We start from the raw sequence: 25,585 nt of genomic DNA, 5'->3' as shown, positions 1-25,585 counted from the left end.
ACAACTGTACTCCTTTGCTAAGGACATGCATATTCCTGTTTGCAGTGAAGATTTTCTATGTCACAAATCATCTACATGTTGGCTTTCAGTCAAAAATGCTTAGAACATATAGCATAGGAGAGCTTTGACAGACTGTAGAAAAACACATAAATGGCATTTTACCAAATCTTGGCACTCTACCAGTCATTTAAAAAAAAAAAAAAAATCTGCTTTGTTTAGCTAAGTTTCAGGTCTTCCTGACTCTCCAGTTTGTAATAATTCAATGCCATTTGAAACAATGAAACCTGTGATGATGTACTTCTGTCTAGACGGCTGTGAAGAGCTTATAATTTGCCTATTGTTTTCTAATGTATAGCTGTATATATTGTGTCCTGAAACAAAATAAATCACATCAGGCTGATACAATGAAGACATCTGCAGCTATTAGCATTAGCCTGCACAGATGCGATGTGCTAAGAAATCCTAGAGACTTCTAGGATGAAATGGAGATGGTTCTGCTGACTAGTCCAACACAGCAGAGTGCAGAATTACACTGAAGAACATTGCCCTTTTTCATTGGAGTTTGGGGTGTCAGCAAAGTTTTAGGGACCCAGAAGGAAATCAGTGATGTCTTGGAGGATGCTGTGGTGCCTCCCCCTACATGTTCTAGTCCCTCCCATGTCCAGCTCTTTTAAACAGACCTCTTCTCATTACAGTTAATACTGTTAGTTTTATGACCAATTCTTTTTTTCTGTGTTTTGTTGCAACATTAAGCTTTGAATAATCTAAGCAAAAGAAAAGTTGTTTTCATTTCAGTGCAATTCCCCTTACTCACATTTTGGATGAAAGGAGACCACAAAACGCAAGAAACCATTCTTATTAGCTTAGTTGTCACGGACAAGGTGGAAATGTTTCTGTTGATTGCTAAACAAAGGCCTGTTATGTAGAGCCAATGACATGAAGTGTTCTAAAACCTGACATGACAAAGATGATACAACAGGGAAGGATACAAAGGACTTGAACTTCTGGAACAATTTTAGCAGTATGTCATACTGGATATTTATTATAAAAAAAAATAAATGCTTTCAAATAAACAATCCAGTAGACACTGAAATAAACAGCTTGTAACAATTACATTTGCAGCTTTTATGTAACAGCCATGGGCAAAACCAAAGTTTAATAAAACATCCATTTTGTTTAAAAAAATAAGAAATCAAAATTAACTGTTGAAGTTAGTGTTGTTCTCCCACCAACTATTAACAATGATATTATTGTTTGCTGTAGCCTACTGCACAACACAGGTGCTTACAGACTTGATTCTTGCTTATAAGGTTCATTATTTGTTTGGTTCACACCCAAACTTTGGCAGCAGCTCTCTGCTGCCAGACTGTAGCCCACAGATAGTGCCAGGAAGAAATGTTTTGGAGCAGTTAATTCTTTTTTGTTTTGTTGTACAGAGATTGGTTTACTGCGCTCACTCCTTAAGTGGCTGAGTACCACGCGTACTTGCAATTCTTCTCATTATGTCCTTTCCAGTATGACTGGAGAAATGCATGGCAAGAATTTGGAGGTAAAGTTGCATGTTATGGTGTGACCCAATCCATACATTTAGTGCAGTGCCCACACAAAGGAGGCTCTGCTCCCTCTTCACTGTCAACTCCCCTCCCAGCCACATGCTTCTCTGGTGTTCTGACCCTGCAGTGAGCTGAACCCAGTTAAACTGTCAGAAAACCAACCTGGCTGTCAAACACGCTGCCAGATTACCAAAGAAAATTATCTTATTGTGAGATCAGGCTAGCAACAAACTGAGCACAAGGGAGAGGCCAAGGCATTCCATTATTGGCAGCAGTGAACCAGCTAGACCAACTCAGCCAGAACACGCAGCTTCATCTTTAATCTCTGTTGTACTGAGTCGACAGATTGCTTTCATAAAGCTTCTGTGAAAATGAATTTTATCATTAACTTGGTTACTATAAAGTTGGAGCAAGCCATTCAAATGACTGGGAAGGTTAACACCCAGAAGTATTCACATGGAAATAGTCAGGACTATTTCTATAGCCTCTCTGCTCACTTGAGTTAGTTTTTGCATCAACCTTCTCAGCAAGGGCTTTGAGGATTGCTGGTTCTATAACCTGTTAATTCATCTTCTAGCTATTGAAGCCTGACAATGCATAGGTCTCAGGCTGTTTCTAGTCACTCTTTCCTATCCTTTCCCTGAGTATAGTTTCTTTCCATACCTCTCTAAAATTCTCCATTCCCTTTCCTAAACAACACTCCTGTTCCCAAATTTATATTCAATTCTGTAAAATTAGTTAAGAGCACCATTTGAAATGTAAAGATATATTTAGACTCCATCCAACAGAGAACCTGAACTGAATCCAAATCCGTCTCAGTTGCTGAACTCTTTTATAAGTAGAGCAACGACATGAATTCTTCCTATGTTGTGTAGAACATCATCTATTTGTGTTTATTTAATAACAACAAAAGGAGCCAAAGATGTACTTATCCCACCTCCGTACTATCCACATGGAGGCAATTTTGATCATGTTCACAAATCACCCTAAGTGCATGTGAAATTTCATTCCCAAAGTTAGTTACCTACCTAATCTGGATGCTATATGGGCTAGGCCACAGCTGAGCAGCATTTAGATTGTTAATGGTCAAATTATTTCTCAACAATTCCTGAATACCCTCTTTAAATTCTACTAGAATATCTTCCTGCTTTAAAATGCCAAACCATCCTGCGGTTGAACCTGAAGACTCTCCTCAGGGTATGGTTCTCTGTTCTGTCACATATCAGCCTTCTACCAAACATCTGTTAACACTGTTTTGACAGGGTTTTTTCTTTAGCCTTCCAATGAAAATGGTAAATTTAAAATACTAGCCAAAAAAATCTGAATTCAGTGTTTCCTGAAGTGTTCTGCGTTTGATTTCTTCACAGCCGTAATTATTTAGTAGTAACTTTCTCACAGGCTAGAATCTTTATTATTATCATTGTTATGTTACAGGTGAAGCAGTCTCTCTCTTTTTCTTTCTAGGATGCTGGTGTTCATAGTAAAGCGTGGTTTGCTGCTACCTGTGATCGGAAAACGGCAGAAGATGCACTGTACAGATCAAACAAGGTAGGTCACTTTTAAGGAATGTCAGTTTTAGGAAAAACTTAAAATTAAAAATATATCAAAAGACAACCAGAAATACTCTAAGAACGTCAGTTGTATAATGAACAGGTCAGAATACCATGCCATGCAAATACTGTCAAATACGAAATTATTGTGGTAGCTCGAAGACTGCTACACTGCAAAGCAAGCTACTACAGAGTAGAGAGCTGAGGAAGATCTCATAGATTATGTGCATCCATTAAAATGAGAGGCCAAGGCCTGTGTGTTTTATCTGCACCATTTTCACTCTTGAGATTCCTTCTCCTTAACTTTGCAAAGCAAGACAGAAGGTCAGAGCATGGGGGTTATCACCGGCATAGACTACCACTAGCACTGGACTACAGTGTCAGTAGCTGTAGGTGCTCGTTTTATCAGAGTGCTCCTTATAGCTCTGGAAAAACACCCCTGCTGTGCTTCCTTGCCTACCCACTGCCAGTGATGGTAACTTCATTTCCTAACAATGCATGTACTCCAACAGACTGCCGCCACTGCCTGTTTATTTCTTCTTCCTTTCTCTGGCTATGATAAAACAGGCAGTAGCAAAGGTGGCACTTAGACTTTTGTAAGCTACTGTTAGACAGTAGGAATATGTGCTACTTCCCATCTCCCACTGTATAGTTTTGTTAAAGGGAGAAAAGGATTTAATACTGCTATCAATGAAAAATGTTACATTAAAACCAAACTAAACTGTTTGAAAAAACTAATAGCTGAATACACGTATTTTCTTTCTAGGATGGATCTTTTCTAGTAAGGAAGAGTTCTGGACAGGATTCGAGGCAACCATACACACTGGTTGTGTTTTATAACAGAAGAGTATACAACATTCCTATACGATTTATTGAAGCAACAAGACAATATGCACTGGGCAGAGAAAAAAATGGTGAAGAGGTGAGGTTTTTTTTTTCCTAACACTCCATTCAGTTATCTACCTCTTATATCTTACATCTTACCTCTTACATCTTAAGGTATGTTGCAGTATAACCAACAAGATTCTCCATGCATCAAAATAAAAGTATACCCTGTATAATGACTGATCTACCAAGCTAGAAAAAAGTGTAACACCAGCTCTTATGTATTGTGACTAATTAAAACCAGAGACTTAAAATTAAAAAAATATAATAATAATTTAAAACATGCTCATGCAACTGTTTTGAAAAGTTATCAGGATTAAAACTGCAGCTACTAGATAAATTCTCCAGCCACTTCTACCACCTATTTACCTTCTACCTAAGGCTCTAGTTAAGTTTCTTGGCAAATTGTAAAGGAAGAACAGCTATGCTCAAAAAAAAAAAAAAAAAAACACTATTAAAAAGATAAATAATTGTGCTTTTAATCCTATTTTCACATAAAGAATATGTTAAACTTTAGTTCTAGAGTGCAAAAATCACTGCTTAGCTATTATACCACAAAGATAATTATTCTGACAGCAGCACATAGACTTGGAACCCAAATACCAATAAAAAATTGGTTTTATCACTGCACAGAGGAGGTTTTTGAGGGATGCAGAAGTTGGCTTGCTTCAGCCTAATTATCTGCCTCCCAAGGTGGTAACAGCTTTTAGGTTACAGAATAAATGCAGTAAATGGGCCTGGAGTTAATCTGGCCCTCAAAAAAGGGTCAAAAATTACTTTGGGGGGAAAAGATAGTCAGTCCCACATCTCTATTTGGATGAAGACCAAAAGGAAAAGCAACAAGAGCTAGTGGGTTCAGGGTATTAATTTACAGTGACCAGCATTAAAATGGCATGGCTAACACAGGGCCCGTTAATACCTGTCTGTATGATGTTACTCCTGGAGATGGCCAGCACTCAGAGGTGGCTGAACCACAAATGAAGCAGATAGCAAATGGCAACAGTCTGTAGCTTGATAGATTAGGGTTATCTGTACATAGTGTCACTTTAATATGCTAGGTAACAAACTCTGTGGTTCAGCTTGTGCAGGCAGCAATCACAAATGGAAAGGAACATGAGATGAGAAAGCTAGCAGCAGTATCTTCCAGTTTCCAAATCTAATCTGTTTATGATTGGAATCAGGACTGACAACAGGATCAGTTCTCTTACTAAGAGGCAAAACATCTCACTTGGTAACAGTCATAGTTCGACTCTTCAATATGATGATGCAGTGATCACTGTCAGTGTTACAGCATTAAAGGAAGCCGGCACTACTAATTATTTTTTCTTTTCTCTATCCAGCGCTTTGACAGTGTTGCTGAAATAGTAGAGAATCATCAGCATGCCTCCCTGGTTCTAATTGACAGCCAAAACAACACAAAAGACTCGACAAAACTGAAATACATTGTAAGAGTTTCTTAATCAACTGAACTGCTAAGATGAAGACTGGTTTTAATCATTTGTTTCAACATCCCAAAATATGTGCACATCCAAAATGATGGCAAATATTCTTTAAGAACATCTATGGAGTATTAAGAGATGCAGTTCATCAAGTTCAACCCCGTGTCACTTTATCAGAAAAGCGTATTGAACAAGAAGCCAAAGCAGATACACCATCATCTGTGATTTCCATCTGTGATAACATGGATATTGAAAGTGGGGTGAACAGCTGCATACCATGGCCTTGTCCTCTGCCTGCTATTTAAAGAGATATTTTGTGTAGGACATTCTCATTTTAAAAGTGAGAATACCCACAGTGATCTACTCATTCCATTTGTTAGGTTTACCACAGATCACTGCTTTCAGTAATTTCTTCGTGCAGTGCACAGCCCCAAAAGTTAGTGCAACTCAACCTGACGTACTGCTGTGTACAAGCTGAAAATAGGACTGTACTTCACATGAATAAACTTCACAGCAATAAAGCTGTCACTGTTTTTAGACTAATGGACATGTTGTCCTTTTCCTCAGCTTTACTCTGTCTCATTAATATGTATTTTCAAATATGCAAATAAAATTAAAAATACCCTGAAATCAATTGTGTACAGAGGCATTACCACATGACTTTTTTTTTTAAACATCCTTCTAGCAACCAAGCATCAGTTCAGTGTTGTGGATGTCTTCAATGTATATTTTTGTATGAGCTCCTTCACAAGTTCTGTAGTTACAAAAGCTATTGCTTTTTACAGCTTTAGCATATATACTTAATAGTTCGTAAAGTCTTTTGTCTTCAAAAACTTACTTCTCGAGACCCAAACACATTGCTAAACTAAGTACCAACTCAATTCTTATAATAGGTTTACAGACACACACACAAAAAAAAATCAAAGCCCGTTCTATCACAGCGGTTTACTTATTGTATTATTGACAGCAATGTCATTTCCACCAAAGATGAAGTGGTGAAAATTCAATTTATTAATGCATAAATTGCACTAACGAAAACTCTTAGGAACAGTTCTTAATTAGTTCCAAAGGTGTTTTTGTTGGACCTGAAAATTCGATATTTTCCAAAGCTGACACTGTACTATACACTGCATTATACACTGCTTTTCCTTTTTGTTCCAGATTAGGCAGTGTTCTCTAAGATTACCTGCAAGGCATTTAAGGCAAGCTTGAGCCCAGAGTTGTAAGGTATCAGCAAGTCACCTACAGCTATGCTGTAGCTGTACTCTACAACTGCTTCCTTGTGGCTTTGAGCAATTCTTTCTAAAAGTAATGCACCTGTCTTCTAGAAATAACTGTTTACCAATATGGTGATGTTTGGCACATGGCTGCCTACCTTGCTGCATCAGTTTCTTCCCTTTGAAACAAATATAATACTGTAATACTTATCTCATCTGTGATGCAAATGAGACCCTGACAGGTAAGAAACTATGTATACGGACTTTACTGTAGTAAGCAAACTTGTGTAAGCTTACTTTACAGTATTATATAAATACTTTCTAGGATGTTGTTCAGTTGTTAGTAATTAGTGTTATACTAGTACTAGTAGTCTTAGGACTAGCTTAGTGTGTAGAACCTTAAGACTAAAGTCAAGGCCTAAAAATTAACAAAAGGCAAATCTATTAGTCTCTGCAAGCTTAATTTACTCCTTCTATACATATAGTCTGATATTAAATACATAAGATGTCATTTTAGAAGGTTACCATTTCAAGCAATATTCACAATGGGAAATACTCGGTGGAAATGCACCCTTTCAAGGTTTAGCTTGCTTTGCATTCAGGCAGAGCCTTTGCCTTATTCATTCACATATTGCACTGCATTTAAACTTATTAATACCACTCTTTGTTTCATCTATATGATGCTCCTCACAAAAGTCTACTTACATTTTCAGCAACAAAACGAGACAGGGATTCAATAGGCAATGCCTTTCTCCACAAAGTCACTCAGGATGGAGTATGCTATGTTAAAAATTCTGGTAACAATGATTCAGCAGCCAATGGCAACGTGGTGCAATCCTGTACCTGACCATTTTTCCTACAGCTGGTGTAGGCCAGCTGCTGCCACTACTTAGTGCCGGCAGGTGTTTCCATCAGGTAACAGATACATTAGCCTGACTTCTAAAAGACATAGCAGCATACCTCTCCCCTCCTATTTTTCTGACATTATTATATAATTTATTTCCCAACTAGAAAAACAAAGGAAGAATTAAAACTACAACTAAAAAACTTGGCTTTAAAATGCAATCAAAGCAGAGCAAGTGCATTTTTTTTCTGAGAACTCAGATCAAACTAGCATATTTACTAAGGTATGAAAGAGCAGGAGTGTTGTCTGCCTACCTGATATAGAAAGGAGAATACGGGGAGTACTGTAAAATATTCTGTCAATGTTGCTCCATGAAAGGAGTAAGAACGTGCATTCTCCAAAATCCAAGCATTCAGACATGCAAGTTATAAAACTACACTCCTCCTTCAATCTATAACACCAGCAGTAGAAACAGATTCTTAGGAAGTGTTTAAAAAAAAAAAACTCACATGACAACAGCCCTGGAACAAACATTGAACATGAGTTTTTGGTTAAACTTTGGAATTACTGAAGTAGGGAAACCATGACTTACTGATGAACACAGCTTGCAAAGAATACACAATGGGCTAGACTTCAGGCCAAGTATATATTCGCAAAGCATTTTCTCAGAGGAAAAACACTTACTGACCCTGCACTTGCACTTATGTTTGCGTGTCCCAAAACACTATAGCCAAGTTAAGGCTTTCTTATCTTGATACATGTTGCAAACAAAACAATTTAAGATTGCTGTTTTTCACTGCTTAAATTTACAAACTGTCACTCTTCAAATCAAGTTACCCGAACCTCAATTTGTCACATCAGACATTACAGGCATTAAATACATGATTAGTTACTATTTTGCCATAAAGATTTACATATTTCAGTTGGTTCACACATGATACTTTGGGATAAATCCTAGCTATGTAAGCAAATAGTGTTGCTTGTGGGACATTTGTAGGATGCCTTTCCCATTTACTGAAGCTAACGAGCAACGTGCAAACAAACATTGCAGGAGTCAGCCAGTAGAAAAGTAGCCTCATATTACGGTAGTTGAACACATTTTTGAAGAACCTACTACTGCATCATCCGCCGCAATGTTGGTCAGATTGCTTAAGCCAAACTTTCTGCTGCTGATCTTTGTGGTCTTAATTTCATGGAAGTCTGAGACTTGAGATTCCTTGAAAGCAGATCTGTAGAAGTGCAAAACTCTTATGACTGCAAATGATGCATTACAGAGGCGCTCACAGGAAAGAATTCTATATTCAGAACAGTACTTGAGCAATGTGTACTAAATAATACAAGGACAATTAAGAGTGGAAAAAAAAATACTAAATCACTGCTTATGAGTAAGTAACAATTCTCTGCACTAAATGTGATGGATGTCCATGGATAAAGTAACACATGGCAATGAAATAATATTGTATAAAGCAACCTTATTTCAGCATTTGCTAACATTACAGTGCTCTTTTTTCACAGTATTGTTGAAGGTTCTCCGGGGGTGGGGGGGGGTGGGGGGGGAAGTCCAATCAACCACAGTTGTCACTCTCATGATTCATCAATATAGAGGAAAACCCTCGAACTCTATAGCAGAGCCTCTACCTCAGTGCTATGGCAAAATCCAGAATTCAGAGCTTGAATTTCAGAATTTATGAGAGCAAGCTGAGACACCCTGTAGATCCTTCCTAGCTTAAGACTTTTTATCCTTTCCTAATGCTGCTTATTTCTAACACACTGCCTCACCCCAACACTACAATAGCCTTCTTCAAAGATCCTCACCAAATTTACATCAGAGCTCAAGCCTGCTGTGCAGCACAAAATGATCTGATTTTGATACAGAACACACACCAACTGCATATTATTTCACCCAAACTACGCTGCCTTGACTGGCTCACATAGTTCAGTTGCATCCCATACATAACTCACTAGCTACAAACTGGCATGGACCTTCCTGCCAATAGACACACCAAGGAAAAAATAAATAAAAGTAATTCTTTCAAAACCATTTTCATTATAACTTTTTAAAATGCAACCCAATTCTAATTCTGTTGCCAGTGACATCCCTAAGAGACTGAATTGTTTCACTGGTAGCATGTCAGTCTTGACTTCCACTGTATGGAAATAGGCACAGAAAGCCACCATTGGACTTGCACACAACCTAAAGCTTCAGTGATTTAAGTGACCAGCCTTCTCCAAGTGCAGTACTCAATTTTGACAGTTTTTCCAACAATATGTTGTGAAACTGACTTGCACACCTAATGCGTAACCTTCCCATACTTGGGCAAAACTTTGACTACACTTCTGCAGTTGTTGAGCACAGCACTCAGCTACAAAGCCAGAACAGCCACTGCCTACTGAATGTGCCTGCTGACAGCGATAGGGCTGGCTTCAATTAAACCTTGCTGTATTCCTCACCAATGGAAAATCTGGAATTGCACAGGGTATCTTCTATTATATTTTTTATATATATATATATATATATATATATATATATTATATATATATATATTATATATATATATTATATATAATATATATTATATAATATCTTCTATTGCGCAGGGTATTGCACAGAAGTATCTTCCGCAGCATGTTTACTTGAATAGTGTAGGTGGGTCCCATCACTCCATGCAGCCTCAGGATCACCCACCTGACCTTGCAGAAATGATATCGGTAAGTTATTCAAGGTTTTCATGAAGCCCTTAGGACATGGCCAAGGACGAGTGACACCATCAAATACAAGGGAAGATGTGAGTTGTAAAGTGCCCCATCTCTGAACCAAACTGCTTGTAAGGGCTAATACGAACACCAGGTGCCATGTGCTAAGGGCACTCCCACTGAATCTAGCCTCTGGGTTCACCAAGAATCTGGAGGACACAGCCTCTAAACATAATAATCACTATGGGTAATAAGGACCCTCAGTCCTCAGACTCTCAGTTACTATAGATCTGATAAGGTCCTCTGTTTATATAAACAGAAACTTTAAAAAAATGTGATTCATATTCTCCTTTCTTTATCCCTAAAACTATAGAGAGGAAACATGCAGGTTCCTGGGAGTATTACCCTACTGACCATCAAAATGAGGACAGAATAGCTGAAGCCTTGGTTTTTCCAAATCCCCAGTACCATAAAAGGTTCATCTGAATAAGCAACAGGAGAAAATGTAATCATTATGGGGACAAATTACATCCACCTGGAATAAAATTATAATTGCACCGGCCATTATGGTGCCTTGCACTGCTGGCCTTCCTACAGGGTTTGTGATAGACATAGCATATAACAAAAATAGAAGTATTTTCTATAAATGCTCACAGTCATATTCTGAAAAGACAAGTTATAGCAAATTTAATAGGGACAGAATCAATACAGATTAGGAATGTTCACCATTCTGAAACACCATATACATTATGAATATATATATATATTGTATATTTTCAACTGATTCAATTCTCAGGCTCACCGTATGAACACAATCATAACACGTTTTATTAATTTATATGAAAAATACTTCACTAAGAAAGTAGACAAACTGCACAGAAATAGTACAAGTGTCATGTGCATAGCAATATAGCTTAAAGCATTCACATATGGCTTTGTTTAAATGAAACTATTGGGAAAATGGCCCTGTTTGGACCTCTGCTTACACAGTTGACATAATGTAAACTGCTTCACATCTTTTAGGCACTTGCTAAAAATAGTGTTCAATCCCTGAAAAACAAAATCAAAAGCTAACAAGCGAAAATAACAACAAAAATTCCAGGATAACAGCTGTGTAGTTGACAAAAAAAAATGTTTTTAGTAGTGCATGCACAGAACTGAAAAAAAGGGGGAGGGAAAAAAAAAAACAATTTCTGTGCAAGAATCATACCAAATAACTGAAACGTATAAAAATATTTACATGTTTAGATTTTTTAAATATGTACAGAACAAAAGCCCTGAAGACTCATTTTATAGAATAAAAATATAGGACAGGATAGTAGTAACAAAAAATAATATATATTTTTTACGGAATTGTATTTGCAGTTAGTTACAAGTTATCTAAACCACAAAGTTCCTTGATGTATCTAAAAGCTTGATGGCAACAGAGAATCTGCTTTTCCTTTTAAAATACAAGCACTTTGCATTATTTTTAAATTTCAGTCACAATACTGAAATACAAAACAACTTGTGTATCATAATTTAATTTGATTCTAAAAAGCTGTGATGCATGATAGTTAAGTTTTATTTTCTTCACTGGTCATCATTACATTACATTAACAAATTCCAATCTCGAGTAGCCTCCATCAGATGCCTCTGTCCGTGTCCTACCCAATTATCCTGATTGTCAAATATTCTACCACAAAACCAGCAGCTAAACTTAGCTTTCAAGGTATTATCAGACGTAGTTTTCACAATCTGATAATTGTTTTTGCTAGTCTTTTTCAGTGTCAATTTTAATACAAATCTTTCTTTTACAGGGCTAATAGGTTTTACTGTCTTGTGCCTCTTTTGAGAAAGATCATCAGTAGTTACATCCAAATTATTACAGAAGGCTGGCTCCAGAAGCGCTTCAATAGTTCTTTTTGACAATGAAACCTTAAGAACATGTCCCTTAAATTTAGCAATGGTTTTCATTACATTTACAACTTCTGGAACATCTGCATCAGGATGGTTAAGCACAACAACTGGTTGATTTCTCCGAGGGCATTTTACAAGCTGTTTAGAATTAAAAGGAAGTAGTTTCAAAGTCCTCACAGTTTCTTTTGATGCCCTTGGTTTGTAAGGGCCACCTGATTCACTAACAATTTCAGCTTGATTCTTTTCCTTACACTTTCTGTGCAACATTGCTTTCTTTCTTGGAGGTTCTCGGCAATTATCCTTGCATTTCCGTTTGAAATTGTTTCTTTGTAAAACCACAGTTTCTGAACTTTCAGGCCCAGTTTGTTTTAAGCGAGATTTTACTTTTGCCATTCTGTTTCGGGACCTCCATGTAGACTTTTGACTACCACAGTTATTCCTGTTGTTAGCAGTTATTACTTGCGTACTCTCAACAGAACCTTTTCGCAACCACGTCCCTGCAGGTTTGGCAGAATATACAGGTTCTACAGAAGGAATACAACATGCTGGATTAGAGTTTGCCAAAGAGGCATTTGCTGGCATTAACCTACCTGGTAAAATTAAGGCATCATTAGAAGTAAGATTAGTCTGTTTCTGTGCTAGTGCAGGAGTAAGGGACTGCAAGTTATCCAACTGTAGTGAGGGCACTGAGTTGTTCACTGACTGATTGGTATCAGTCAGCGTATCTGAAGAAGAAGTCTTAATTCTCAGCAAAAGCTTTTGTTGCATGGCTCCAGTTTTCTTTGGTTGACAATTTTGACAATGAGCACTCTCCTGAAAAACACTATGTTTACGTACTTCAGGTTTGTTTGGCGTCATACATTGCAGAAAAACTGCCTGCTGTCCATCAGGCAAAAGTGCATAAACACGCTGTTTCTGTTTCATTTCCTGTTGTTTTACTGACTCCACAGAACCAAAGACAGCATCCTGATGCTCTGGTAACACTTTCACAGAAGAAATTCCTTTCATAGATGACTCCGATGAGTTTGTAATTACAAAAGGTCCTTTGAATGATGTGCTATTCAGTGAGTCATTTGCTGGATGATGTGCTCTCCTACTACAGGAACTTCTTACGCTTCTGAAGCTGTCATTCTTCTGCTCCACTTTTGAAGCTGGTATGGTTATTTTACCATATTCTCTGGATGCGACATTGCCTAAAACCTGAGAACTATCACTAGGGACATTTGCAACTGTTCCAATTGCCCCACTAAAAGTCAGTATCATTCCAGGTCCTTTATTTAAAACAAAAGAAGCAGGTACACCTTTAGTCACATGACTATCAGATGAACTGGTTGACGGAAGAGATTTTCCTGAAACAACCTGCAGTCCGGGCTGGTTAGCAAGGTGCAAAGGAACAAAAATCCTGGAGATGACTGAACTAAAACAGTTTTCTTCTGCTCCTGAAGAACTGGAGAAAAGCTGCTAGGATTTGGGGTTGGTGACTGTACTTCTTTTACTAGTTGCTGTGTTATGATTGCATCTGTATGAGTTTTAAGCGACGCACCAGCACCTGGAGATCTGGATAATATATCCACTCCCTGTGAATCAAATAATGTTCTGGGTATCTTTCTTTCTCTCCTACAATGCGTACCTTCATTTGTGCTACAGCTTGTGTTCAACTCTCTCTTACATAAATGAAAACCAGCATTAGTAGGAGGCCTCTGAAAACCACATGCGGTTGCTGAGCTTTTTAAATGTGCAAAGGCTCTATTCCCTGTCTCATGACTAGAAAGCAGCTTGTCAGAATGAAGTTTTATGCAGTTATTTGACTTGCTGTGGGATTCTTGCTGAGTAGTTGCTTTCACTTTTAACACATCTTGCAATAACTGGTTTATTTCAGGCGATAAATAATGAGCTGCCTGTTCACTCTGCAATGAGAAAACAGATGTGATTTTAGGCATTAAGACTGAGTTAACAGAATCTGATCCATTTTCTTGGAATTTCTCAGCTACGTTCTCAAAGTCTTGATGTATGTTAGCATCCAAATACTGCTGGCCATTACGCTGGTCTTCCACAAAACACTCTCTGTCAATAACACATTTAGATTGGCCTTTAGAAAACACAGAGTTATTCTTAGTGTTCATGTACCCATAAGTTTTAATATTTGATTCGTCTGATACAATTTTCTCTTGTTTTAAGCCTTTGATTGACTCTGGATATGAATATGAAGATGCAGACTCAATTCTGTTTTGAAAAGAAACTGTTTGGCTGGATATAAACTCTTTAGATTTGTCATCCGTTGACATCCAAAAGCTACACTGATTATCCGAAGTATCCATTTTAGAATAATTATGAAACGACAGCAACCCTTCATTAGAAGAATCAACTGAAGGTGAATAATAGAGATCACTATTTCCAATACCGTTGTTCAGGCCACCATGTTGCATTTTCAATTCAGAAAAGAAGGACATTTTCATATGGTCATAGTGAAGCGCATTTGTAATAGTGGGTGGTAATACCTGAGGATGACTTGGAGGACTACAGTTTCCCCATGAGATGTTACTTCGAGGTTCAATTTTTGTCACCTCATCACATGGAGATACAGTTGAGCCCAACTTCATTGGCAAGTGATACGAATTTTTTCCTACAGCTACATTAGAAGGTGCTACAGTTTGAGAAAGACTCCTACCATACAATAAAGAGTTTTGTTTTTCCACTTTTGGTTTTCCTGAAGGAGGAACAGAAGAAAACAAAGGAGAGGGTAATGGGTGAATGGAATTGTTCTTTAAGGTTGACTGATCAGTAACATTTGGTATAGCACCTAAAGACGAACTACAAGGATCATCAGTCTGTATCAAAGGAGTTGTAGAGCCATCTTTAAGAGAATGAGCTTTCTGACCCAACACATGCAAGTTTTGCTTACTTGTAGGTAATAATTTTATAACAATATGTTGCTTTCCATCTACCATTTTAAATCCCATAAATTTAGCACTGTAATTTGCTGGAACAGATATTTTATTGTTTTTCACCATCAATACCGTAGGCCCTGGAATGGCATTTTTCAATAATCCCAGGCTGAAGCTTGTTCCATCATCTGCTTTATTGTATTGCGCAGCAGTAGCAGAGAGCATTCCACCTGTGAAATTATGCTTTTCAGTATACATAATTCGATCTTTTTCTTCATTTGCTTCCACGTCTCTCATACACTGGTTCAACTCATCCAATTTTGGTTGAAGTTTGTTCACACTTCTTAGCACTTGTGAATTTTTTTCTTCAGTTTTGTCACTTCCACTGATTATTTTTTTCCGTCTCCAGAGAGGTTTTTTCGATGCTCCCGTTTTACACCTTCTTAACACAAGCTTTAGTCCTGCTGGAGTCTTCACTATTCTTTTTTTCACATTTATCCTTTTCCAGTTGTTCTTTTGTATATAAGTGGTCTCTATGCAAAGATATAATGTGTTTAAAAAGATAATCTTTCCGCTGTGTTCTGTAACTGCAATACTGACAACCAAAAGGAAACACGCTGGTATGGACAACAACATGTTTCTGGAACTCCTCTTTTGTAAAGCTTACGTGATGGCATTTTCCACATTTATAAGGAAGCTCATTATGTCTGTGAATGTGCTGAACAAATGTGCCCACATCCTGGGTAGAAAACACACATTTTTCACATTGAAAGTGACCATTTACACAATGCTTTGATGTGAAGTGTTTTGTCAAATCGAACAAAGTGTACATATGCTCATCATTACAGAGCTCACATTTCACTAAAGTGCTGCGATGGGTGCGTCTATGCTGTTTAAATGACTGAAAGTCATTAGCTGAGAAGTTACACATTTCACAAGGATACAAAGGCAACTCGCCATAGTGTAACAGCTGAAAATGTTTCTGTAGGTCATTTGGGCTGTATCTAACGTTATCCTCACACTTCGTACAAGTGAAATTCAGTATCTTTGCTGTAGTTTTCAGCCCTTCTTCAAATTGCACTTCTGGCATATTCTGTACATGGCTTCCCTCTGAACAAATGGGACTACTTCCATTCACTTTCTCCAGATTTACGGACTTCCTTGCAGTTTGCTGTTTACACTGAAATAGTTTTCTAAATCTATCAACTTCATGTTTCATTAACACTTCATTTGGAATGTTCACTTTGGGTAAATCAATCTTCACATTCTTTAGTTCACAGGAGAGACTGACATCTAAAATTGCTGGTCGAGTCATCATACTTAAAGGATCATTCCCCAGTGCTTTTTCCAAAGTAGTATCCATATAAAGATTATCTGCAGCATTGTGTTTTAACAAATTAATTTGCTTTTTATCATGAAAAAAATGGCCCTTTTCAGATGGCATGATTTCACAGGTATTCCTTTTCTTTAAGTGGATTCTTGTGATTAGGCTTAGTTCCTGCAGCAAACAAGACTACTGTGCTGAGTTATCCTCAGTGTTCAACAACTTTCCCATTTTATTCTCCTGAAATTAGAAAACAAATACAATATTACTTTTAAAACTAACGCACTAATAGAGACATGACCTTTACCAACACACACAAGAAAATAATCACCACGATCATATACAATGAACGGCTACCTCTGGTATCACACAAGGTCTGAAGTAGTCAATGGATAACAGTTAACTTTCATTTCTCACCATGTGTTCCTGGGTATAAATTAATCTTTATGGAACATGGAGTACGACTGTACTCCACATGGATTACGAGGCTCAAACAGGTATGGTAAGCACCATTCTCTCTCTATAGACTTTGTGTCAGTGTTTCTGTAACAGACTACACTGACAATTTGTAACAGCTCAAGTTTCCGCTCCAACAACACTCCTACTTGTCAGCATAAAATCAGCAGAAATGGAATAGCACCGAAAATCATTTGACTTTGAAAAGTGAAACTGGAAATGAACAAGAACTGCCTCTTCCCTAGCATTTTCTTACTAAAAACTCTTTCTGTAATAGAAAATTAAGAGCTACACTTTAATAGCAAAAGTAAGTAAAGCATTGGCTGAAATCTGATCAGCAGCTTTCTCTTCGCTATTCCCCTGCCCACCCCGAACCAACACAGACCTGGAACTCATTAGATCATCCTATTTATTCACATTCAAACTGAAAGAATGATCACATCCTCTCCCTCACTGTGATGAAGTCCAAGAGCTGCTTCTAGAGCTCCAGGCCATTATAAGCATCACCACTGAGGTCTCCCAAATATTTTCCCATAGACCTGTGAGAAGGAATTATCTAGCATTAAACACATCAATACCCAACAGAAAGAAAGCAGAGACTAAAAAATAATCCAGGCCATGCTCATGTATCGTAGTAAGAAAAGCAGAACACGTTTGTTTGTTTTAGCGTATGTTTTATTGCATACCTTCAAAAACACTATTAGCATTTCTACAGGATTCTTGAAAATGATAGGCAAAATACATTTCTACATTTTATGCAGACTTCAACATTGATTAAAATTTAACTAATTGTGCTTTTCAGTTGTGAGACACCCAAGATTTCAACTATACATTTCACATTCAAAAAAAAAAAAAAAAAAGACACACACACCCTTTGGGATTATTTCCAAATTAAGCACTTTAGGTACAGGAGATAAATAATATACAAGTATTATATAAAATAAATGACACTTGTCCTGTTTTACACACAGGAGATTAAAACATGGGATATTGCTCTGCTTTGAATGTTAAGAAAAGAACAACTCATCTGCATTATGCTCCATTTTCACCGAAAGAGTACTGTACTACAATGCTTTCTCTTGTCAGCAGTAAGTTCTTTATTTGAACAGGAGCAACTTTAACTCCCAGATAAAGAGAAAATGACCAAAACATGACTTGAACTTCTTGGCTGAATATTTTTTTTAATACAGAGGTGCAACACATGAAGATTACAGGTTGCATCATGCAATGTGTCATCTTCACAGTAGCTATCTATCATTCAGACTGGAATGCTATACCTTCAAATACTGAAACCTGAAATATTTATATAATTAATGCTATAAAAATTTCAAGTAAATGCAGCATGCTTCAGGGAACAAACCACAGGCTTCTAACACAGGGCCACTATAGTCCTCAACTGGGCAACATTTCCCCAGCTAGATAGAACATTTATGATCAGCAAGGAATCTCAGGTGAAAATATCTAAGCCTGATTTGAGATCTCCTTAAACCACACAAATTACAGTTTAGCTCTTTTATTACAGGGTAGCATGCAACTACTGACAAGCACCTGCAACTCAACAAATGTTTCTAGTCAATAATTTTATTTAACTAGTAAAAATAAAGTCCCAAGGATCTTTAAATTTACTTTATGAGAGAAGACACCAGACTTACTCATTATGAAAAGACTTCAATTCTTCAACAGCCTTTTACATATTTTTCCACACACATAGAAGAGGTAAATACATAAAACTCAGAAAAGGCCACGGTCGGGAGAAATACTGAAAAAAGGTCTAGAAACAAAAAGAAAGATATTTTTAAAGGTGTAAATACAATCATGACTAAACAAATAAGCTGAAAACCACAAAACCTTCACAATCTCACATACGGTGCACTTTTAATGCACCGAAGAACTGAAAAGCTGTAAATACGTACTATGTGCTCTCCTGGAAAGTAACACCATCAGCTACAATCTAAATTCACGAGTCAGATTAAAACCAGCCAGCAACCTCCTCCTCACTAGGTATACTCTGACCTTCACATTATTACTTTATTAATACTCCTCCGGTGTTCCTAACTGCGGCAAGGAAAAATGTACAGTGACTTAAAAAGATGACATAAAGCAGCTGACGGCACCTCAGCCCTTCAAACTTGAACTCAGAAGAAACTTAACTTTTTCTTAAGCAAAAACGCTGCAAAATTATAAATCCTATAGCAATCCCCACCCCCCAAAAAAAAAAAAAAAAAGCCCAATTAGAATTCTCTAGAAAGTTTTGCAAAAGCCAGGGGAGAAGAATACTACTTTCACAATATATGAAGTAGATTATAAAGCAAAATAACAAATACGAAACCTGAAAATGCATCAGCGTGAGCCATAGATAACTCATATGGAAAAAAAACCCTAAGCACAAGCCTAAGTAACCACATAAAGCTCTATGCCTCGATTTTCTTCCTCCCCCCAAAATGCTCCCAAATGTCACTATTTTGTTTTTAAACAGGACAGATGGAGAAAACAAGAGGTTTTAGCTACAGACTTGGATCTAGAGAGAAGTGACAGCTAAGCGCGCGCCACCCCGCAGCCAGGTACCTTTGCGATAAAGTTTTACCGTTCCGAACAAGCCCAGCGGCTCGGCACGCAGATCAGGGCGGGCAGGCAGCGCTTCTGAGCGCCCCGCGAGCCCGGCCACGCTCCCCAGTTTCCCTCAGCCTGCTCTCCCCAGCAGCACGGGGCAGAAGCGCCGCTCCTTCTCCACACGGGGCTGCCAGGAGACCCTGAGGAAGCCCCGAGCCGCCGCTCCCCGCTGAGGAGCCTCCCCGCGGGCGGCCGCGGCCCAGGGGGGCGGGGGGGGGGGGGCGGCGGCGCCCCCGGCCCCCCGCAGCCCCTCGGCAGCCGGTGCCGCCCGCACGGCCCCAGGGGGCGCAGCGCTGCCCGCGGCGCGGCGGAGGGATACGACGCCAGGCCCGGGGGCACCGCCATGTGCTGCGGCTCTGAGGCGCTGTCCGCCGCCGCCCCCCACCGTTCCCGGACCTCCCCCGCAGCCATTGGGGGGATGGGGGGGGGGGGGAAGGGGGGGGGCGAGGGACTATTTAACGCCTTGCCCCCCCCCGCCGCCTTCCTGCCCCGCCGGTTTCGCACCTCCCGCCCGCTCCTCGCCTCCGCGATGAGCCACGAGGCGCTGCCCGCTCCCCGCACGCACAGCCCCGGTCCCCCCCCTCCCCCCCCCCCGGCGGGGTTACCTCGCCCGTCCCCGCGGCCCGGCGCGGCGCTGTCGGCGGCCATAACAGTTTCCATCCGGGGACTGCGCGGCCGCGACTACGGCGGTGGGGGCGGCCGCGGCGGAGGGATACGCGTTCACCTGGGGCCGGCGGACGGCAGCCGACGAGGCCCAGGAGGGGGAGCGGGGTGAGGGGGACGATGGCGCCGCCCCCGGGAGGGACGGGAGCGGCGGCCGAGGGAGGAGGTGCCGCTGCCCTCCGCCCTTCTTCCTCCTTCTCTGCCTCAGCCGCCGGCTTGGGGCTGGCCCCAAGCCCCCTACGGCGTCGGGCGACAGCCCTGAGCCGTGAGCGTCGCTGGAGCACGGGGCTGGGCCCTGCCCTCGTTAATGCTTTTGGGTCAAGCGCGCGTGCAATGCCATGGCCCTGTGCTGGGAGAGAATCATAGAGAGCCTATTCCCATCATAACACGTTAAAAGAAAGGCCCCTGCCCAGGTCCGGTGTGGACGGAGAGTTGCTGAAGCACGCAGACACCATACCTAAATGGGTGGCTGTGGAAAACAGCAGTGAGGGCAGTCAGAAGTTGATACGTACCTTGGTATGCTTTCATACGCTCAAAATAACACAAAAAAAATCAGAGCTGAAAATCTCAACAACGGGAACATTCGCTTGGTTAGTGACACAACGTCACCTATTCTGAGAAGGGACACTTGTTAGTAGTAGGGCGCGCCAACCACCTGCGCTAAGTCTTAAAGCACACGGAGAGGTGCGTGGATCATCAAAGCGGCAAGGGTACATGTGAAAGAGGAAATTCAGATGTACCACAGCAAAAAAGGGGCCAAGGGCTGTGGCAAAAATAAACTGTTAAGATGAATTGTGTGCCAAGAGGACATTGAAAAGGAAGGCCTTTCTAGGCTTACAAGAGAGCATTCAAAAATCAAAAGCAAAGAATAGAAAGGTTTAGGTTCCCAAAACAAGCTTAAATATGAGAAATTCTTCTCCAGAAATCTTGTCACATCTTACTAATCATAATAAAGTTTAAGAAATACACATTTTTTTTGCTCAGGATTAAATATAAGAACAAGGAGGAATGTTTCTGTCTTTGTGTGTGCACGTATACTAAGGATTCATTAAAATGAACATATTTTTAATTCTTCAATTCAGCCTGACATCATTTATTTCCCTTGTGTCCTTGACTAAGAGAAAATGAATAGAAACCATTTGGGGGCGGGTTTTTTTGGCCCTAAATAATATCTTCAGGAACAGAATTATATCATTGATGGTTCTACTACACCCAAATGAAACAGTCTGTGTCAAAAGCAAGCAAAGAAATGTACTCATGATTTGCATGCAAGTCTTCAAATTGTTCTTCTGGCCTCTAATTCATTATGTTTTTCTAAATAGTCAGAATTGGTAATTGCAAATATGTGCCCACACTGTTTTGGAGGACCTGAAAACTAACTACAACTGGGAAAAAAAGAAAAGGAGAGAGAAAGAGGGTATAGTGCTGGTTACAGCCCTAAAGTGGGAAAAGATAACAGGAGAGAGTTACCATGAAAATCATCAGTCTGACAAGTAGCTACAGCATCAAATTTGTGTTAGAATGTTAATTTTCCTAATCTGACAGTGAAAATACACATTGTGTTGTCAGTTATACATCCCAACCTTTCATTTAGATATATATATATATATTCAAGCACAGAAACAAACATTTTATCTGTAGTATATCAATTTGTAATACAAATTTAGACCACATATGGATGTCAAGCACAGGTGAGGAAAAAAAAAAAAAGCACCTGCAAGATGACACCATGAAGAGAAAGAATAACTACAGTCTAATTTATCTTATACTTTAAGATTGTTTGCAGTACTGGAAGAGTCAGAAAAAAATGACATCAAAACACATGGTTAGAACAATACATTTGTATTGGGATTAAAATTTATATAGTAACATCTGGAATAAAGAAAGGTGACGATCTGATGGAAAACAGCAAAAATAGCCAAACACACCCAAAAGATCAACGTTATATAATAGCTTCTCCCAAAATTAATGCAAGAGCTCTTCAGTCATATGAATTAGTATCCACAAAACCTCCTCCAAAATTTCTAAGTATTTGTCTACAGCCTTCCAATTTTGCAGGAGCGCTGAGAACACCTTACAAGCCATGACATCAGCGCCTTCCTCAAAGATCTTTCTGAACCCACGCACTCACCACTAAGGACATGGCCAATGAATGCAACAGCTGCCGTCCTACCACTCTCAGAGTAGAAACTAAACCAAAAGCCATCAAGGAAATCCAAGTGAGACCAAAATTGTAACTGCAGTCTTCCCAACTGGTTCAGAAGCCAATGCCCAGAAGTGGAGAGCTCAAACATTCTCTAAGTATCCTGATGCTGGCAGTCAAACTCCATGTGGCATCAGGCATGAATTATGGCAAAGCGCGTGAATGCAAACTTTGGTATTTTTAAGTACTTAAGTGTTATCCTTACAATATGATTTCTTTCAAGTAGTAACAAGCACTGTCCTATTGTCCTATTTCAAGGATCAACCAATGAGTGCTTCATGAGAACCAGAAGGTCTTTGTATTCTTTTTTCTGAGGACAGATCACACATAATGCATCCGGACAGGCACGATACATACGCATCACCGGCAAATTCCCAAGTTCTTAAAAACCAAGGACTGAAACCACATAAGACAATTTCACTCCTTTATTCTTTTTTCAGAAGATAAGTTTAATTTGGTCCACTTTACTATGTGAGATCCTGTGAAAAAGTTTTTCAATTGCAAGACAGTCTGTGCTCTGTGAAACATGAAATAATATTCCATCGTTGTTTTTACTTTCCAGAAAAATAAATAAATAAATAATTTGCTCTGGCATCTGCAGCCAGTTTTTTTCTTCAGATCATTGGCTGTTGTCCCCAAAAACATATGTAAGCTGTGTAGTATTTTGGAAACTTTAACGGTATTTGTACTGTCCCACTGTACATTCATTACATTACAATTATTCTGCATCTGGAATAGCAACCAGCTACAGGACTTCCCATTACATGTGTCATTAGCATTAGTCTGGCATAGGGCAATTGAGTACAAATAGAATAGAAAACCGCTGTAGCCAAAAATTAAGAAAGATTTCAAAATCAACAGCTAAACCGTTATGAAAATGATCTCCCAAGCTAAGGCTATGAAGTCTTCAAAACCCATATGGAAACACGCCAGAGTCAACCCTTTTCTTGCTAGGAAAGAAGTACTACCTGTCATAATCAGATGCCAATATCTGTGAAAAAGCTAGTGAACCTCATGTGCTGTTAACATGACCATTTAAGCAGCCTCCATAATGGGATTTTTATTATTGTTGCTAATAGCTCTGTGTATGCGATTTTTTTAAACTCAAAACCCCGTCCTTTCCTCAAATACATCGGTGTCCCACAAACAATGGGAGTATCACAATTAGGTATCCAGCTTACTTATGGATAGCTGGAGGGATTGGATCAATTTATTCCTTATTGTGCTGGACTATCAGAAATTACTTATATCAGAAATGAATCCACACCAAATAATTGACACCGACTTAAGGATTTCCTCAGAAATACTCCAGGAAAAAAAAATAAAAAGAGAATTCAATTTTGAAGTCTATGCTGAAGCAAGCACCAGACACAGATCACAAAATGAAGCTCAGCAACTCTCAATTTTTTTAATGAGCATTTGATTACTTGTTTGCCTGAATTTGGTCACAGATGTGAAAGAGCTTCTTTTTGACTTAGAAACAATAACAACGTGTTACTGCTAGTGCATTTCATGTTTGAACTACAACGTGGAAATATCTGGCTAAAAGTAAAAACATCATTTCATTCACATTTTCCTATTTGTCGTAGGCATTCACATTTTCCTATTTGTCATAGATTGACAACATATGTGTACAAAAAAATAGACCAATCTCAAGAAGTCTTTTGATCTTCTAGTCTTGGTTCTCTCCCATTTTTTGTTCAATCTCACGTGAACTTAAATTAATTTCTCTTTTTACAAATGTTACCAATGGTATAGGTGTCTTCATTTGAACTTGCAGTATTAATGATTATGGTTTAGATAGCTCTAAGACTGAATACACCATGAGAACCACTAAGAAAGATAAATTATTGATTTCTTTCAGTGTTACAATGTCACTGTGAATGTGAAGGTAAATCAATAATGAGAATTCAGTGATGTTCAGATATTAACAGTGATACCATTAGGTGTCAGCATTAATGCTGCTATGTTTACAAGACAAGGCATTGTGAAAAGGAAACCTTACTGTTATGCTCTCCTACTGTTTTAACCAATGAAATAAAAACAGGATATTTATTGTTATAAATAAAACAAAACAAAAACACAGAGGCAAAATTAAGATATTCATTTCCTTTGCTGACAGTTATGGATAGGAGACTGTACATTGCAAAATATTTGATCATCAAAGCCAATAATCTTGTATATCAGAAACCAGTTTCTCATTAGAAAGGAAATTTTCTTATTTCCACAGTATATTGATGTTTTATCTCACAGAAAGATATACAGAACATCTCTTAAAATCACGAGGCAGCTCATTCATATAAGCATTGTTTCACATATACGGCACTTTATGAATGAACTGAAGTCCACCTAGTCAATGTAGCATTTATTTTAACAACAAGCACAGTTTGGAACTTTTTGTAAGCAGATCAGTATGATCAGTAGATTGGAAGAACAAACCCAAAAGGCCTGGTTAAAAAGCTCTTATGTCAGAATACAGTAGTGAAAAAAGAGTAACATAAGTCAAGTTAACACCCTTAACAAGTGAACTGGTATGGGATAGAACACAATAAATGTAATTTCTTCGAGCCCTCCATTTATACCATGTTGTCTACCTGTAAGATCACACTATTTACAGGTCATACAAGAATTTAAAACAAACATTTAGCAGTAAGATTACTTGGCTCAGACATTGGAGTCACAACAGACCTTTTCTGATTCCTATGACCTGGATATTCTTAAAAGAAATAGCAAATTGCAGAGGCATCTTGTTTTTTTCTTTCTTCTCTTAGTTCAAAGACTGTGCTCCTAGGCACTTGGCCAGCCAACGTTAACAAGGCCTGCCATGTCAATTCCTAGCTATAAATTTTCTTCATCTAAGTATGTTTATTACATGCTTTCTTCCTGTACGGATTTACCCCCTCTGCTACCTGTAATATTGCCCACCCAACTGTACCATGCAGAGAGACATTTTTTTTTTTGGCTATACTTTCCGTGAACATATTCAGAACTTCTCTTTTGGAAAAACAATCAATCACTTGCGCTGTTCTGATGATACAAAGTAGTAGATGGTACTGTCAAGCAGTACACAAGAACTTAAACGTAAATACAAGTGTATAATCACATTACAGACAAGGCAGGAAATAAATATAAATGCATTACATTTTATAAAGTATATGTTTAGAAATATATCAAAAGGTGAAACAGACAAATGGATGAGATTAAGGTTTACTTACAAAGAGCCAAAAAGTGTTTCAGATTTTGTCTGCTATAAGTAAGGAATGTTTTAGCCCACATCAGAAGAAAAACATCAGAAACAGGAAGCCTTCCAGAAAATCTGTAGAGCCAACTGATGAACAAGGTATAAAATGAGCACTCAGAAGA

General features: G+C 38.8%; 2 protein-coding genes across 2 annotated transcripts in view; one reads left to right on the top strand and one right to left on the bottom strand.

Annotated features, from left to right (window-relative positions):
• BLNK (B cell linker) overlaps positions 1-6,153 on the top strand; it is a 96,478-nt gene extending 90,325 nt beyond the window's left edge. The window contains 3 exon segments of the mRNA XM_040563528.1: positions 3,018-3,101; positions 3,870-4,025; positions 5,329-6,153. Coding sequence (XP_040419462.1) covers positions 3,018-3,101; positions 3,870-4,025; positions 5,329-5,448 — 360 coding nt within the window. The 3' untranslated portion in view covers positions 5,449-6,153.
• A 4,690-nt stretch (positions 6,154-10,843) lies between these two features.
• Positions 10,844-19,556, bottom strand: ZNF518A (zinc finger protein 518A). The gene is given in 5 exon segments (XM_040563310.1): positions 10,844-13,475; positions 13,478-15,452; positions 15,454-16,530; positions 18,399-18,801; positions 19,312-19,556. Coding segments are annotated over 3 exon segments (4,635 nt in total). The 5' UTR covers positions 16,411-16,530; positions 18,399-18,801; positions 19,312-19,556; the 3' UTR covers positions 10,844-11,772.
• Positions 19,557-25,585: the final 6,029 nt, after the last annotated feature.

Source organism: Cygnus olor, chromosome 7 (genome assembly GCF_009769625.2).
Source record: "Cygnus olor isolate bCygOlo1 chromosome 7, bCygOlo1.pri.v2, whole genome shotgun sequence".
In the NCBI taxonomy this organism is placed as follows: Eukaryota; Metazoa; Chordata; class Aves; order Anseriformes; family Anatidae; genus Cygnus; species Cygnus olor.
Note: the sequence above shows the minus strand (reverse complement) of the source record. Positions and strands in the feature narration are given on the sequence as shown.